This window comes from Sus scrofa, chromosome 6 (assembly GCF_000003025.6).
Source record: "Sus scrofa isolate TJ Tabasco breed Duroc chromosome 6, Sscrofa11.1, whole genome shotgun sequence".
In the NCBI taxonomy this organism is placed as follows: Eukaryota; Metazoa; Chordata; class Mammalia; order Artiodactyla; family Suidae; genus Sus; species Sus scrofa.
Window position 1 is genome coordinate 50129703 of NC_010448.4, and position 17681 is coordinate 50147383.

Sequence of the window (17681 nt, forward strand, 5' to 3'; positions counted from 1 at the left end):
ACGTATATTTTACCCACCTAAAAATGGTGGAGATTACCACTGTGAGAAAAGGAAGACTCTTGCGCAAGCTCGCAGAGTAATTGCCAGACCCAGGATTAGAAACCAAGTGTATGTGAGGTAGAGACTGAGCTCTTAACCGTTTTGCCATTCTGTTTACCTAGTGGTCTCTTGACTGATAACTCTGCCTGCTGTGGCCTCTATCCGTTTTGCACATCATTGGTCGAATCATCCAGGGTATGTGGCGTGAGGCCAGGGGTCACTTACATTTCACATCCAGCCTGAGGGGGTCACTTTTGCTGGAATTGCCCAGGTGGGAGGCCTCGCACTGATAATGCCCAGCATCCTCCCTCCTGACGGGCTCTATGGTGAGGGTGCCGTTGTCCTGGGACAGCTCCATCCTCTCTGTGAGCAGTAGACTCTGGCCATTGAAGAACCAGGAGATGGCGACCCCGGTGTCATTTGTGAGGCATTTCAGGACCACGGTGTCCTCGTGTTCTGTGACGGTGGTGCTGTTGGCTTCGACGATGGGCTTTGCCACTGGGTCTGCGGAGAAACAGAGGAGGTGACTTGGCGGCGAGTGTGTCTGGGGCCGGGGGCCACGCTCCTTCCTCAGAGACCTCAGCCATTCCTGGGGCCCAGTGACCTCTGTAAAGGCGACTCAGAGGATGGCCCTGACCCTGTGAACAAGGTCTTGGGTCTCTCCTCATGGAGGAAGTGTAAGGAGAGGGCAGCACCTCCTCTCGGACCTCCAGGTCCCCCGGGATGAGCCCTGACCAGTCCCCTCGACATCTCTGTGGTGTCTTGTCAGCCCCTGTGTCCAGCATCCTCCTCACCAGGTGGTTTCACTGGCCCTTTGTGGAACTCTCTTTGGCCCTGGAAGTTCAGGTCCTATTCCTTTTAGGGATTTGAATATGTGAACTTCTCGGTATGTTGGGGAAAGAATGCTTGCCAGCCCCGTGCATCTCTGGGGCTCAGGGAACTTTGCATAAAGTAGGGAAGGCATTTTCCTTTTTGTTAAATACCTTATTAGGGAATGAGACTGGCTCGTCCCTGTCTTCCTGACCTTAGAAATGGAAGAGATTTCATTTCCAAGTCTTTCTCACTCTACAGGGAGATTTTCTTCCTGGACTTTGTGTTGAATATCACAGCCAAGGAGATCACTAGGGTCATGGTTACTGGTTTATCAGAATACTGGCATTCTTAGAAATTGATGGAAACCCCTGCAACTAAACAAAGCCCTTAGTATATGAAAAGCCCACTGCTAACATTACAGGCAATGGCGAAACACCGAAAGCTTTACCTCTGTGATCAGGAAGAGGACAAGGATGACACTTTCGCTGTGCTATTCAACACAGTGCAGAAGTCCAAGCCAGACAGGCAAGAAAAAGAAACAGAATGCATTTCCATTGGAATGGAAGAAGTACTATTACTTCTGTTGGCAGATGGCATGACCTCACGGGTAGAAAACCCCAAAGACCGCACCAAAATAACCTGTTGGAACTAATGAATGAATTTGGCAAAGCTGCAGGATACAAAATCAACGTATGATAATCAGTTGTGTGTTTTATGCACTAACCAGGAACTATCCAAAAGGGAAATTGGGAAAGCGGTTCCTTTGCAACAGCTTTGAGAAGAATAAGATACTTAGGAATAAACTCATCCGATGAGGCAGCAGACCTGTCCATGAAAGTCTACCGAATGTTGCTAGGATATTAAAGAGGACACACACACAAAATGGAAGGACATCCCGTGTTTGGGGATGGGAAGATATGAGTTGTTAGGATGACAGTACCACCCAAAGAGATCCGCAGGTTCAATGCAATGCCTACCAAGACCCCGATGATTTTTTTTTTTTTTTCTGAAATAGAAACATCCATCCTCAAATTCATATGGAATTTTAAGAGACCCGGAGAACTGAAAGAATCTGGCAAAAAAGAAGAACAAGGAGTTCCCTGGTGGCTCAGTGGGTTGAGGATATGGCATTGCCATTGCTGTAGCTCAGGTTTCTGCTGTGGTGCCGGTTTGATCCCTGGCTCAGGAGATCTGCATGCTGTGGAAATGGCCCGAAAATAAAATTTAAAAAAGAGCTACTTGAAGGACTCGCTCTTCCTCTTTTGAATGTTTGCTACATAACCTTAAAACAAAGGCAGTGTGATGATAGCATAAAGACAGTCATATAGACCAATGTAATAGAAAGTCTAGAAATAAATTCTGGATACATGCTCAGATAGTTCGCAAAGGTGCCAGTACCATTCAGTGGGGTAAGGATGGTCTTTTCAACAACTGATACCGAGGAGACTGGATAGCCAGCAAAGAATGAAGTTGAGCCCTTACCTAATATTATGCACAAGAAATTAACTCACAATGGATCAAAGACCTAAATGTGAGAGCTGAAACTACAAAACAGAAGAAACATAGGGTGAAAGCGTCACGATGTTGGGCTTGGCAGTGATTTCTTGGGTAGGAAACCAAAACACCCTTGACAAATTAAAAAAATAAGATAATCTGTACTTCATCAAAATTGAAAACTCTTGTGTACCGAAGCACACTATCAACAGAGAGGAAAGACCACTCACAGAATAGGAGAAAATATTTGCACAACATAAATCTGTTAAGGAATTAATTCCCAGGATGTATAAAGAACTATTACAACCCAACAGAAACAATAGCAACAAAAACCCCTCAATCTAAAAATAGGCCAAGTGGGAGTTCCTATTGTGGCGCGGTGGATACGAGTCTGACCAGTGTCCCTGAGGATGCGGGTTCAATCCCTGGCCTCGCTCAGGGGGTCGGGATCCAGTGTTGCTGTGGCCGTGGTGTAGGCCAGCAGCTGTAGCTCCGATTCGACCCCTAACAGGGAACTTCCATATACCGCAGGTGTGGCCCTAAAAAGAAAAATAAAGAGGCAGAGTGGGAGTTCCCTTGTGCCTCAGCAGGTTAAGGTTCTGGTGTTGTCTCTGTGAGATGTGGTGGGTTCGATCCCTGGCCTGGCTCAGTGGGTTAAGGATCCCACATTGCTGTAAGCTGTGGTGTAGGTTGCAGATGCAGCTTGGATCCAGTGTTGACTTGGTTGTGGTGTAGGCCGCCACGGCAGCTCCAATTCAGCCTCCGGCCCGAGAACTGCCGTATGATGCAGGTACACCGTAAAAGGAAAAAAAAAAAAAAAAAAAACCCAGAAAAACGACCGAATAGACATCTCCAAAGAATATACGCAAATGGCCAATAAGCACATACTAAGATGCATGTGCTTCTTGTTCATTGGTATATCTGATCACTAGGGAAATGAAATTGAAACCACAAGGAGATACCCACCTTACACTCATTAGGAGGGCTATCATAATAAAAAGAGAGAACAGCAAATGTTGGCAAGGATGTGGAAAAACTGGAACTTTTGTGCATTGCCGGTGGGAATGTAAAAGGGTACAACCCTGTGGAAAATGGTATGGCAGTGTGTCAAAGGACGGAACAAAGACTTACTATTTGATCCAGCAATTCCACTTCTGAAGTATTAGCGATTATTTCTACTCAAGATAATTGAAAGCAGGGATTTTTTTTTTTTTGGTCTTTTTAGGGCCACAGCCGTGGCCTATGGAAGCTCCTAGGCTAGGGGTCAAATCTGAGCTATAGCTGCCAGCTTACACCACAGCCACAGCAATGCGGAATCCAAGCCGCTTCTGCGACCGACACCACAGCTCACGGCAAAGCCAGATCCTTAACCCACTGAGCGAGGCCAGGGATTGAACCAGCATCCTTATAGGATGCTAGTCTGGTTCTTTACTGCTGAGCCACAAGGGGAACTCAGAAAGCTAGAATTTGAACGGGTATCTGTCCACCCATGTGCATAGGAACATTATGCATATTATCCAAAATGTGGCAACAAACAAAAGTTCAACTAACGAGTGATAAACAAAATGTGATATATATGTGTGTATATCCATACATATGGGGACACACACACACACACACACACACACACACACACACGGGAACATATGTAATTCAGGCCTAAGAAGAAATGACATTGTGGAGTTCCCTGATGGACTAGTGATTAGGGATCTGGCATTGTCACTGCTGTGGCTTGGGTCACTGTTGTGGCGTGGGTTCCAACCCTGGCCCAGGAGCTTTCCCATGCCACAGATGTAGCAAAAGAAATGCCATTCTGCTATAGCCTATACGAGAGATGGAACCTTGAAGACATTATGCTTGGTGAAACAAGCCAGACACCAAAGGAAAGGTATTGTATGATTCCACTTGAAAGAAGGACCTAGAATCGTCAGATTCAAAGAGACGGAAAGCGGAAGGATGATTGCCAGGGGTTCAGACTGGGGAGAGGGGAGTATAGGTAAAGGGTACAGAGTTTGGTACGGTTAACATGAACGTTCTGGATGGACAGAGGTGATGACTGCACGACAACATGAGTGTACTTAATGCCACTGAGCTGTAGTCTTAAAACACAGTTAACATGGTGAATCTTACGTATATTTTACCCACCTAAAAATGGTGGAGATTACCACTGTGAGAAAAGGAAGACTCTTGCGCAAGCTCGCAGAGTAATTGCCAGACCCAGGATTAGAAACCAAGTGTATGTGAGGTAGAGACTGAGCTCTTAACCGTTTTGCCATTCTGTTTACCTAGTGGTCTCTTGACTGATAACTCTGCCTGCTGTGGCCTCTATCCGTTTTGCACATCATTGGTCGAATCATCCAGGGTATGTGGCGTGAGGCCAGGGGTCACTTACATTTCACATCCAGCCTGAGGGGGTCACTTTTGCTGGAATTGCCCAGGTGGGAGGCCTCGCACTGATAATGCCCAGCATCCTCCCTCCTGACGGGCTCTATGGTGAGGGTGCCGTTGTCCTGGGACAGCTCCATCCTCTCTGTGAGCAGTAGACTCTGGCCATTGAAGAACCAGGAGATGGCGACCCCGGTGTCATTTGTGAGGCATTTCAGGACCACGGTGTCCTCGTGTTCTGTGACGGTGGTGCTGTTGGCTTCGACGATGGGCTTTGCCACTGGGTCTGCGGAGAAACAGAGGAGGTGACTTGGCGGCGAGTGTGTCTGGGGCCGGGGGCCACGCTCCTTCCTCAGAGACCTCAGCCATTCCTGGGGCCCAGTGACCTCTGTAAAGGCGACTCAGAGGATGGCCCTGACCCTGTGAACAAGGTCTTGGGTCTCTCCTCATGGAGGAAGTGTAAGGAGAGGGCAGCACCTCCTCTCGGACCTCCAGGTCCCCCGGGATGAGCCCTGACCAGTCCTCTAGACACTCTGTAGTAACTTCTCTGTGTCCAGCATCCTCACCATCAAATGGAATTTTTCCTTTTAAACTTTTGTTGCTCCTTTCTAGAACTTTCATTCGCTGTGAAATGTTCAGCTCCCATTCCTTACATATACCTTGTGTATGTTGGGATAATGGTCTTGCCAGCTCTGTGTATCCCTGGAGCCAAGGGAATTTTACATAAAGTGGAAAGGCATTTTCTTTTTGTTAAATAACTCATTTGGGAATGAGGATGACCCCATCCAGTCTCCTGGTATATATGTATAGAATTAAAGTATCTCTCTGAACCAGGTACAATTAAAAAAAAAAAACTTTCCAACCATGACCACTGCTCATTTTCCATCATTCTGAGTTGAGACATTAACGTGTTTCTCCCATCACAGGATTATGACCTCAGAAGCTCATTCTCCTTGTGACCTGGGCAGCCTGGCTCATGTTGGAGCATCACAGGGGCTGCTGCTCCCACTGATTTCTGTGTTCTTTACTTTTGCCAGGAGGGTGGGCAATAAAAAAGGACACAGAATATTTGCAGGATGGGAACAGGGCAGTCAGCCGTTTGTGGGAATATTCGTGGAAGGTTTAATGGTGGGGGCAGCTGTGCAGAGCAGGGCCAGTCCTGGCTGGGATGAAGGAGGAGGAAGATGAGAGACAAGGAAGGAGCCGAGAGAGGGAGAAATGTGCATTTACAAGTGACTTCAAAGTGGAGGCTACAGGTGACTTCAAAGATCCAAAGGTCCAAGAGCCCCACAGCTGCCCAGAAGCAGGACCCATGCCACCCTGGAAGCCCTCCCATGGCTGAGCAGCCCCACCGTCATCCTGAGACTTGGCTCTCAGCGCGCTTCAGGGGCAGGTGGTCAGAGGATGGAACATGGCTCCCATCCCTGGAGAGACAGGCACCAGGTATGGCCAGAACCTGCTAGGGCTCTGCATCCTGATTCCAGTGTCTGAAGAGACTGTAGATCATTCCTTCATTCTTACTCCTTCCATCCTTCCTTCATCAAAGAAAGATTGAGTTTGCTACCTCTTGGGCCCAGTACTAGTTGCAGTGTAGACCGGGGTGTGAAGGAGCCAAGTCCTTTCCATTCACTCTAGTGGGAGTCACATCCAACACATCAGGAAACAAAAAAATACATGATTTCTTTTTAAATTTTTTTTTGCTTTTTAGGGCCACACCTGTGGCATGTGGAGGTTCCCAGGCTAGGGGTTGAATTGGAGCTACAGCTGCCAGCCTCCACCACAGCCACAGCAACACAGGATCTGAGCCGTGTCTGTGACCTATACCACAGCTCACGGCAATGCCAGATCCTTAACCCATTGAGCAAGGCCAGGGATCAAACCTACAACCTCATGGTTCCTAGTTGGATTTGTTTCCACTGTCCCACTATGGGAACTCTGTTTTTATTTTTATTTATTTTTAAATGATTTCTAGTCCAGAGCAAGGAGCTTGTGCCTCAGCTGCCTGAGGGGGAGGCCTAGACATTCCTGTCACTGACTCTGATGGTTAATACAGGTAATTCAGTTCTAGAATAAAGAGAATTACTTCTCCATTTGCTTTCACTTCCCAGGTCAGCCTCTCTCCCTCTGAGGTGAGGATGCCCAAGAAGAAAGGATCAAACCAACAGCTGGTTTCTGGGTCCACAGATGCACAATAAACACCCCCCCGGGGGGGGGTGGAGGAGAGGCTGGGGCTGGATCTTGGCGTGACTCTGATCACCTAGTTGTGGTCTGCGTAACTCTGATTCAGTGACTGCATCCCCCCTTAACTCGGCATTTCCTCAGTAAATCTTCTCAGGGTTGCCATGTTGTCTGTATATTAAACTTACATCATTCATAATTAACAACCTAAAACTGGGCATAAAGGAGTTGCCAAATAAACTGCCCGCTATTATTTGCATCCATGGCGGAGGCCCTCCCTGGTCTTTGCCCTGGTGGACGAGGAGCTGCCAGGAGCATCTTCACTCCTCTCCTCATCCCTGGGGACACCGACCTTCCTCTGGGGTCTCATTAGTCCCCACAGCAACTGGCTAATGGCCTGGGGACTGGCTCACCTTGCTTTTCATGCCGAATCTCAGGTGAAGGACCAGGCTCCACCCCTGCCCAGATGTGGCTCTTGGGGCTGAGCCCTGACTGGTGAGCAGCTCAAAGCCTTGGGACTCAGGCAGCTGGGAACTTGCTGCTCCCCGTCAGCCCTGTCCAGGAGCCCAGAACCCAACAGTGGCACAGACCCTCCACTGGAGGCAGGGGCCCTGGGACAGGGTCCGAGGAGGGGCTTCCTGGGGCTGAGCTTCTCTGTGAGGCTCCCAAGGGGCCCTGAGGCCAGGCCCCTACTGAGTCCTACAGTGTCTTCCTCAGGGTCATGGTCACAGGGAAGGGCCCAGGGGGTTGACTGAGACTGATCTCCCTCTGCTGAGTTAGTTACTGCCATCAGACTGGTCCTTCTTTTTGCACAGAATGTCTGTGGGGTCTGGATTCCAGGAAGGAAATTTTATTCCTTTGAATTTTGTCTCCACTGCATGTGTCCTGCACTAAATTTTCAAACTCTGACCCGGGACATAATGCAGAGGGGATGGGGGCACAGTCCAGGCCTGTCAATCCTGAGTCTGTAAATAGAATTCACCCTACCCAACACCCAGACAGGAATCACTCACAGAATACACGGAGTTGTCCAGTCACAATTTCTTTCTGTCTATCATTCTTTGTAACCATCAGAGTGTAGTTTCCTGAGTCTCTCAGGGTGACGTTCTGGAACAGTAGGGATCCATTGGGGTAGATTATCTCTCGACCGCTGTGTGCAGGTCCTCTGATAGTTAGTTGAAAGTCTACTGCATGTGATGCAATTAGTTGGTTTTCCTCTGCTGTATCTCCTCTATACCAGTGGTAGCTTAGAACATTCTCTGTCGCATTGTGGACAAGTAGAAGAATGTTCCTTCCTTCTACAGCATTGAAGGTCACTGATTCAACAGTGATCTTGGCAGTGGTGGGCAGGTTCCAGAAGGTCAGGAGTGAGACTAGGAGGGAAGAGAGAGAAATCAGTTAATATTCTGACTTATGTACTGGGATGGGAACGTGCAGCCCTGAGTTCTGTGCAGATATCTCTTCATCTCTGAGTCTTAGTGTTTGTTTTTATAGTGCGTGCATGCGTGTGTCTATGTGTGTGCGTGCGTGTGTGCATGTGTGTGTGTGTGTCCTACTGGTTGAAGGTCAGCAGCATGACCCCCATTACTTCATCTTCTCTGAACTTATTATTTCCTCTGCCTTCCCAGGTGTGTGTCTGGCTCACTCCCTCACGGCCCTCACACGCCTGCTCACGCTCAGGGGGCTGTTGGGAGCTGCCCTCCCTGAGCACCTGCTCTAAAGATCCCATCTTCACTGTCTTCCTTTCCCTGTTCTGTTTGCTCAAGACACTTGTCAGCACTGACAGCACATTCCGGATCTCTTTGCTTGTCTGTTTCCCCCACATAGAACATGAGCTCCGTGAGGGCAGGGACTTGTCTGATCCTGGGACAGGCTGCAGATACCTGGTGATGAAGGAAGGATTGTCCCCAGGGCCCTCCACACCCTGGTGTTTACTTGTCATTTTCTGAAGTTGGTGGGTAACGTAATGTTTAGTGTCCTGCTTATATTTTTGTCTGGAGTGACAACTGGTAAAGTGTTATTATTGTCATTCTTTTCCAACAATTGTAGCTTAGTGAAGAATACTTGTAAAATATAAATAATTGAGGTGTCCTGCCCCTCACCAATACCAGTTCACTGAGATTTTCCTGTTGCTGAGCCCCTCCCCCCTCCTACCCTGGTCCTCTGCCCTCTCCCCTCAGGTCCAAACAGAAGCCCCCAGTCCCCTCTCAGAGCCTTGTCTCCCCAGGAGACCCCAACCAGGCTCTGTTCTCCCATCTCCAGCCACTCCCTGAAAATTGTCCCCTCTCACCTGCCAGCAGGAGCCTGTGCCAGGGGACATGCCCTCTGTGGCCAGGGGCTGAGGGGGGCTCCATGGTGCCTGGTGCCTGCTGTGTCCCTCCCTGTGAGAGAAGAGTTTCCGCTCCAGAAAGGCCCACAAGCACTGCTGTCTGAGGTGTGAGCTCTGCTGTCCTTCCTCCCTCTGTGCTGGGCCTCCTCCTGGGGCAGGAGCACTTCACTGGGTCACGTGGGTGGGGGCGGGGTCTCTCCAGGACCTTCCCTTTTCCTCCCCTCTTGTTCCTGTCTCCCCAGTGCCCTCCTTCCCCTCCCCTTCTGTCTATATTTCTATTCCCTGATCACTTCTGAGTCCTCCATCTTCTTCAGTAGTGATTCTCCACCTACACACACACACACACACACACACACACACACACACACACACACTATTGTTTGGACAAGCACAACCCTGGGGGTATCTGGGTCATGGGCTCCTTGCAGCTGTGGATTAGGATTCACACTCAGGCTCCCCACACAGCCCTCTCTTAGCTCCTGGCTTTTCCCTCCCGAGCAGGAGCCTGGGTTGGGGGAGAAGCATCAGGAAGCCTTGTCATAGGAATGTCACCCCACTGTGCATGGGAATCAGCTCTGGAACTTTATAAGGACCACGAACACCCAGGTGACACCTTAGAAAAGCTGCTTCAGCAGCTACCTAGGTCATATGCTAGCCAGCCTGGCTGAGACTCCATGATGTGAGGGATGGGAAAGATTCTCCCCTCTCTAGTTCGAGCCAGAAGACCCTGTGAAAATGCAGATTCTGACTCAGCAGGTATGGGGTGGACCTAAAGCCTGCAAGTAACTAGCTCTCAGGTGATGCTGATCATACTGGGCTATGGAACACACTTTCTATAGCAAGGCTGATGGCAGCCCCTCTCCCCTGAGGCCACTCACCCACCCCAGTGTTGGCCTCTGCTATGTTCTGGCCTGGGGTCTGTCAGCACCACACAGATCCAGGCATCTCCAAATCCTATGATACTTTCCTTTTGTGACACAGAACCCCAGCTGGGCATCCAGGGTGGCTCTTCTCCGTTCTCAAAAATCAGAGAAATTTGGATTTACTTCCAGCAGGAAGGTCACAGATGACCCTGGAGGTGAGAATGGGACAGGCTGATTGACATCTGGTTAGGGGACCTGACCTCCATCTCTAGTGTCACCAGCCTGGTGTCTCTTTCCAAGGACAGATACTCAGGTCAGGTGCAGTTCCCAGGTGTGACAGGAAAGGTTTCCTGTGTGTCCTGGGAAGAGAGGACAGTGGTGCTGTGAGGTCAGGTAGCTGTGGGCTCCCTGCTCCTTGGGAAAGTTTTCAGGGAGCCTCTCCCTGAAAAAAATTTGTTAATGGTGTTCTCCCAGCTACTGCAATGAATTCCACTTCTTAATTTTCCAAGGTTTCATTGTTTGTTTGTTTTGCTTCTCAGGGCTGCACATGGGGCATATGGAAGTTCCCAGACTAGGGATTGAATTGGAGCTACAGCCACTGGCCACAGCAATGCTGGATCGGAGCTGAGTTTGTGACCTACACCATAGCTCCTGGCAACACCGGATCTTTTAACACATTGAGCAAGGCCAGGGATCGAACCCATATCCTCACTGATACTAGTTCAGTTTTGTTTGTTTGTTTGTTTTGGGATGCACCTGCAGAAGTTCTAGGCCAGGGATTGAACTTGTGCCACAGCAATGACAACACCAGATCCTTAACCTGCTGAGCCACCAGGGAATTCTGGATATTTGTTGGGTTTGTAACCTGCTGAGGCACAATGGGAACTCTCAAGGATTCAGAGTTTAAACAAATCACAATGTTTTGAGCTCTGCTCTCATGTAACTCTGCCTAGTCTTCAGGAAGTAGGTCTGGGCTTCAGGAGAGAGATGTCAAGCAGAATATTTCAGGACACAAACTGTCCCTACCCATAGGTTGTTTAGTCAGGTGTAGAAATAATCTGTCTGTTGGCTGAGCCTTGGCTCAGAAACTGTTTGTGTTCTCCCTGACACCTGGCTGATTTTCCTGTGGCCACCCTGGCCTTTCCTATGGGTGGTACCAGGCAGGGCAAGAGAGCTGCTGTGGCAGGGTCTCCTAGGCCCCTAGAAGGAGTAGGCGGGGTAGAGCTGGCACCCAGGAGAGGCCCAGAGGGGTCTCACTGAGGGAAGGATGGAAATCAGGCTCCTTCGCCACCTCCTTAGGCTGAATTTAGGGGATTTCACCTGTTGACTTCCTGTGTGTTGTCTGCATGGCCCAATGTCGCCCCCTGGAGGGTATGCCCAGACCTGGGACCAATGTCAGGAGCTGCACCAGGTGTGCTGACCATGCTCCACAGAGTGTGAGCTGGGTCTGAGCCCTGGCAGAGGTGGGCTCTGACCTCCAGGCTGAGGGGCCTGTCAGTCTGGGTCCTGGTCACCGTGGGTCCCAGGCTTCCCACCTCCATCCCAGTGGAGGGTGGGCCCAGGGAGAGGACGGCCCTCTTGACCCAGTGGCAGGAGAACTGTCCACCCAGGTAGATGTGTGCCTCAGAAGGAGCTCTCTGTCCCTGGGGCTTCAAAGGAAGGGCCCTTGAGGGGACTCTTGAGGCTTTGGGGAGAGTGTGCCGGCCTGTGGGCTGAACCCCAGAAGGCCCTGTGCCTCATTCCTTCACAGCACTGTGTCCCTTTGGGTCATCTGCTCTCAGCCTCCCCACAGGGCCCAGGACCTGGGGCAGATCCACCTGGAGACTCGGTCAAGAGGGCTGTCAGTTCCTCCTCCACCCCAAGGGAGGGGAGGCCCTCTGGGACTCTAGCCCCTCTGAGATGGAGCCATCGCAGATGCTGGGTTCCCTATGCCAACCCGCACAGGAAGCTCTCCTCCTTCCCCAGAGTCCCGGTGGCTGTGATGTCCCCAGGGGACCCTAGCCAGGTGTCCCCACAGATCAGGGAGCTTCGGGATGAGGAGCTGCGCCCTGATTCCTTTCAGTTCATGCTGGAGCCCCCTCCTCCCCTGTGGTGACTCCAGTTGTGCTGGAGAAACAGAGCTTGTGCCAGGTCAGGTCTCTGTGAGAAGGAGAGGGATTCAGGCTGCTGGCCCAGGCCCTCCAGGGAGACAAGAAGTGTCTCACAGGGTAGAGATGGAGGGGTTGATCTGGGAATGAGTGGGGGTCTGACTCATCATAGTTAGGAGGCCCCCGTCCTCCATCCTGATTCCGGGAGGAATAGAAGCTGATCCCAGAGTAGCCGTGGGCACTGACAGGCCTCCTCCCAGGCTGATGCCAGTGGCCTTGTGTCTACAGGGAACATGCTTTGAGCCCCACTTGTCACACTGAAGTTACAGGTTTCTGTCATGTAGTTTCCCTCATTCGTTTAGGGAATATTTACTGAGCATCTGTGATATGTCAGGCAGTGGCCTGGCCCTTGGACTCCACAGAGAACAGGAGAGATGTGGGTCCAGTGTTCACAGAGTTTAGTTTATAAAAGGGAGACAGGCACACAGAAAAATCATGGATTTCAGAAGCTGTTTATAAATGAGAGAAGGACCATGAAGAGAAAGTGTCTGGTGCATTGGGCCTGTAATGGGGTCTCAGCTGGTCTGGGGGTCATGGAGGTCACCCCAGAGAAAATGACCTTTTGACTGAAACCTGAAAGGTGAGCAGACATTGGCCAGAGAAGGATGGAAGGCATGGGGGGAGGAGCTGCCTGAGGAGGGACTGACCTTCATGTAGGCCTGGTTGGATGGAGGTGCTGACAGTCAAGGGTCAGGGGCTGGGAGAGCAAGGAGGACTATGGACTGAGTGAGGCTCTTGAGGGTCAGATTCTGCTGGGCACTGGGTCATGCTAAGGGGCAGTGGGTCAAGCAGCTCCTGGGAAGACTCCAGGCTGTGGAGGAGCTCTGCTTCCCTCTGGTGGCCAAGAGGGAAGCATAGAAGGAAAAGTCATTGTTCCAAGTATTATTTTTTTCTACGGCACCTCAAGAATTTGTTAGGTGTTTATATATCATACTAATGCTTAATCATGTACCATGCTTAAATTTACAATCTCTTACATACAGAGAGGTTTTAAATTCAAGCATGGTACATACAGGGTCTTATCTCCCTCAACAAGATTTCATCCAATTCAGGAGTTCCTGTCGTGGCTCAGTGGTTAACAAATCTGACTGGGAACCATGAGGTTGCAGGTTTGATCCCTGGCCTTGCTCAGTGGGTTAAGGATCCGGTGTTGCCGTGAGCTGTGGTGTAGGTTGCAGATGGGGCTTGGATCCTGCATTGCTGTGGCCCTGGCGTAGGCCGGTGGCTACAGCTCCAATTCGACCCCTAGCCTGGGAGCCTCCATATGCCGCGGGTGCGGCCCTAGAAAAGGCAAAAAGACCAAAAAAAAAAAAAAAAAGTCCTTATTTCTCAGATATCCAGAATACCATGTCAACACTAAGTTTCAACAGGCTGAGGACCTTCTCTGCCACTTGTGTGATTTTACTGTAAATTTATTTTAATTTAAGAAATGCAGAGCCACTGGCATGCATCCTGCCTTTTCATACTGACCATCAATTCTGCAGTGAACACCCACACACACACATATATGCACATGTCTGCTATATGGAGTATGATCCAGGAGCTCATTCACTGGGCACACAGTTGTGGGGCTCCCTGTGCCAGGCTTGGAGCTGGTCGGTGGACCCAGCAGAGACAGTATAGGTGTATACTGCCTTCTCAGAGCTCCCAGCTCAGGGATGCTTTTAGAACTGGGGTTCTAGTGAACACGTGTGCACACTGAACATTAAGAGGCCAACATCCCTGATGGGAGGGGGAGGGAGTGGGAGGGATCGGGAGCTTGGACTTATCAGACACAACTTAGAATAAATATACAAGGAGATCCTGCTGAATAGCATTGAGAACTTTGTCTAGATACTCATGTTGCAACAGAACAAAGGGTGGGGGAAAAATGTAATTGTAATGTATACATGTAAGGATAACCTGACCCCCTTGCTGTACAGTGGGAAAATAAAAAAATTTAAATTAAAAAAAAAATCTCAAAAAAAAAAGAGGCCAACATCATTATATGTACTAAACTGCAATCCCATTGGGAGTATAGGAAAATTTGTTTCCAGCATCCTCACATTTTATGGGATAATTCTTTGAGCAGAAAGCACGTATGTCCATATGTCCATCTCTCTGCCCACACCCATCCCTCATTTATGCTCTTAAGTGTCTGCCCATTCATCTTTTCACTAAGTGCTTTGGCTCTGCCCTCAGCAGCTCCCTCTAGGAATCATGGTTTCACAGATGGTGCACGTGAGCACAGGTGATTACTGCAGCACCTCTGACACCCGAGGCTGATTATTGACTGGTGGAGGTTTTAGAAGTGGTCGCATCCATGACGATGCTCAGGGAAGACTAAGGGGAAACTAACGAGTTTGGTCTTAAGTCAGTCAGACATGAAGGTAAGTTGAGGCTGCTAGGGAGGGGAAGGGAGGGCACCCTAGGCACCACAATGGCTGGAACATGCCTGCATGACCAAGAACAGCAAGGAGATCATCCTGTCTGTAGCTTTGAACTGGCAATTGAACTTAGGGGTTGTATAGGTGAGTAGAAGTGTGATATGTGCGTCTATCCCAACTGTAGATATGAGGAAGCCTGAGGTCTGGTGTGGTGCCTGGGTGTTGGGGGTCTCTTAGTGTCAGCTTTAACCAGTACTTCACTGTGTAGAGGGTCAGGATGGATCTGGGGGAAGGAGCTGGTGTTCCGAGGCAGTTTTTGTGTCCATTCTGCCCAGGGAGGGAGGAGGGGGATGAGGATGCCCCTACAACACCTAAGGCTCTGGCATGTGGAGTGTAGGGGGTCTCTTCTGGTGACTCTCTTTAGACACATGGCTGGGGGTGAGTGTCATGGCAATGATATTGCCATTCTTCAGAGGTTTGAATGAAGGGGAACCTGGTGTCCAGGGACCTGGAGGACAAGGCTATGGTGAGAATTCTGGATGGGGCTGAGTGGGTTCACATGGTCAGAGCGTGAAGGACTTACAGAAGACAGATCCTCAACTCTCCCTGACTGGAGCTGTGTCTGAGTCCAGGTGAGAAAATGCAGCTGACCCAGGGCAGAAACAAAGGGTGCAGAACAGTGCACAGAGGACCTAGGTGACTGTTCAGGTGTGGCAGCATGTGAGAAGAGGTCTGTCCCCACAAAAGGCAGGGGAGGCCTTATGTGTACTCAGGAGACAGTTTGACTTGTATCTTGAGTGTTTTGACTGCCTGGCAGGGACACCAGATGAGTTAGACCTGAGCCCCTGGGAAGGATGGGTCTGGGTCTGTGGGATCAGATTCTGCTCTGTCCATTGGGATATTTATGGGGAAGAGGAAGCTGAGGGTGACTATCGGGGCCCCAGTTTTTCTTCTCCCCTTGGGGCTCCCAGGCAAATGGAGGAGCCTTCAGGTGATGAGTTCTATCCTGGAGATTGGTCTTCATGCCTCCCCTCCCCCTTGTCCTTCAGGAGGTCCTTGTTCCGCTGGAAGGATGGATAGTTGGCAAAGGCCTCTGATAGCAGGCATGAGGCCTGGCCTGGAGGAGCTGGGAGAGTAGCCCACAGGCTCTGCTCAGTCTTGCTGCCTGGTAGGGGTGGGTGGGGGGGCTCAGATGGGGTTGGAAATAGGAGCCTCTGCTCAGGGGACTTGAGGCTGTCAGCTGATGGGTGTGTCCCCAAAGTCAGTCACCAAAGGTCAGAAGTTAATCATGAAATGTTCCCTCAGTGTTCTAGGCATGATGCTTGTCTGACTCTCAGAGTCAGTTCTCAGCCTCTCTGAGGATGGTCTCTGGGTGCAGCACTCATCTGCCTAAGGAGTTGTCATGCATGTACCAACAGCCACTGTCCAGACAGAAGAAAGCACTCCCAATTTATAAATTAGAGCAGAATTGAGTTATCCTTGTACGTGCTGCTGTGTTGCATCTTTCTCACTTCCAGTGGTCCGTATGGTGTCCTCCCTGATGCCATCCAGGGTTAAGCACAGTGGAGACACTATTTGTGGTGCTGACACACACCAGCTACCCAGGGGCTTGGGAGTTGTGGTCTTTGTGTTACATCTGCTTTCTTTTTATTCTTAAAAATGGAGTATTTCTGGAAAGGAAGAGGTGGAGAGAGCTGCATGGAGTATGGCCTGGGCTCTGTCTCCATAGCTCAGGGGTAGTGAGGATGTTGTGGATGTCACGGGAGGACATGACTCCACATCAGGATGACCAAATCCAGGCTGCCCATGAGCAGTTGGAGTGAGAGAAGATGATGACTGCAGCTTTGAGAGGTGTGGTAGACAAAACATGGGCCCCCAAGGATGTCCACATCCTCATGCCCAGAATCTGAGAATATGCCCCATGATTAAGGAAGCCTACAGATGAAATTAAGGATCACATGATTGGGAGATTGTGGTGGGTTATCTGGCTGGGCTCAATATAATCAAAAGGGTCCTTGTAAATGAAAGAGAGAGGCAGGATAAGCAGCGCCAGAGATGCTATAATGATGGAAGCAGAGCACAGAAAGACATCAAGATGCTACACTGCTGGATTTGGGGCCACAAGCCCAGGAAAGCAGGCAGCCTCAAACAGCTTGAAAAGGCAAGAAAACGAGCTCTCTGTAGAGCCTCCAGAAAGAACAGAATCATAATGACTCCTTGATTTGTGTTGATTTATGCCACTAAGTTAGTGGTAATTTGTTATAGTGGCAACAAGAAACTATAAGAGGCATCACCTTGTCCAATCCAAGATTGGGTTCATGTGGGATAAGAAGCAGCTTAGAGATAAATTATGTGAATCTTGCAGGTGGTTTTCCTTAACTCTCAGCTCAGGACAAATGACACTTGGGCATTGGAAGAACACCCTCATAAACTGTGGGCTCTGTGCCTTATTGTACATACCAGCTTTATTTGTGTGAGTGTGGGCATCTGTCAAAGTGAACCTATAGGGGAGCAGCACCCACCCCAGGGCCCTTAGGGAAGGACAGAACTGTTGGCCCAGGTGTGTGGTGGGGGCTGCAGGTGAAGCCCAGGTGGAAAAGGGCCCTGGGACACTTTGAGGTAGGAAAGGGAGAGTCTGTCCCTTTGCCATGGGAGCCAGGGCGAGTTTTAGTAGAAGGAGCCCTGCACCTCTGACCCAGTGTTCATGTGTGGGGAGGAGGCTCAGCTCAGCAAGAGCCACAACAGAGAGCAAAATGGAAAGCAGCAGGAAGTGGAAGGTAGTGGTCATGGGGAGTGCCTGCGAGGGCCTTGCTCATGGCATGGATTCTGGATCCCTCCCACCATGGTTATCCTGATAGCCTCTCTGTCCCCCCAGAGGGAATGATGTCTGAGGGCTGGGCTTAGGGACACAACAAAAACCCATGAACAGAGTAGGCATCCTCGATCCTGGATTTGGGAACAGGAAAGAGGCCACAAGTCAAGGACAGAAGGGTGTGGTGAGGAGGGCCAAAGAGCTCAGGACATCAAGAGGCTGCAAAGGGGCCTCACCAATAATATCTGCCTCTCA

General features: G+C 50.0%; 1 protein-coding gene across 7 annotated transcripts in view; it reads right to left on the reverse strand.

Moving 5' to 3' along the window:
• Positions 1–17681, reverse strand: part of LOC102158679 (carcinoembryonic antigen-related cell adhesion molecule 5-like) — a 193596-nt gene that overhangs the window by 96712 nt on the left and 79203 nt on the right. For 6 of the 7 annotated variants that reach the window (XR_002344671.1, XR_002344670.1, XR_002344669.1 and 3 more), the window contains exons 4-5: positions 4739–5017; positions 265–543 (exon numbers count right to left, since the gene is read on the reverse strand). Coding sequence is in view for 4 of the 7 variants with exons in the window: in XM_021094464.1 (XP_020950123.1) it covers positions 265–543; positions 4739–5017 (558 nt within the window). In the remaining 3 variants the exon portion in view is untranslated. Of the gene's footprint in view, positions 1–264; positions 544–4738; positions 5018–7922; positions 8283–9199; positions 9387–17681 lie in introns of those variants that run through there. The other variant, XM_021094466.1, reaches the window with a different exon arrangement.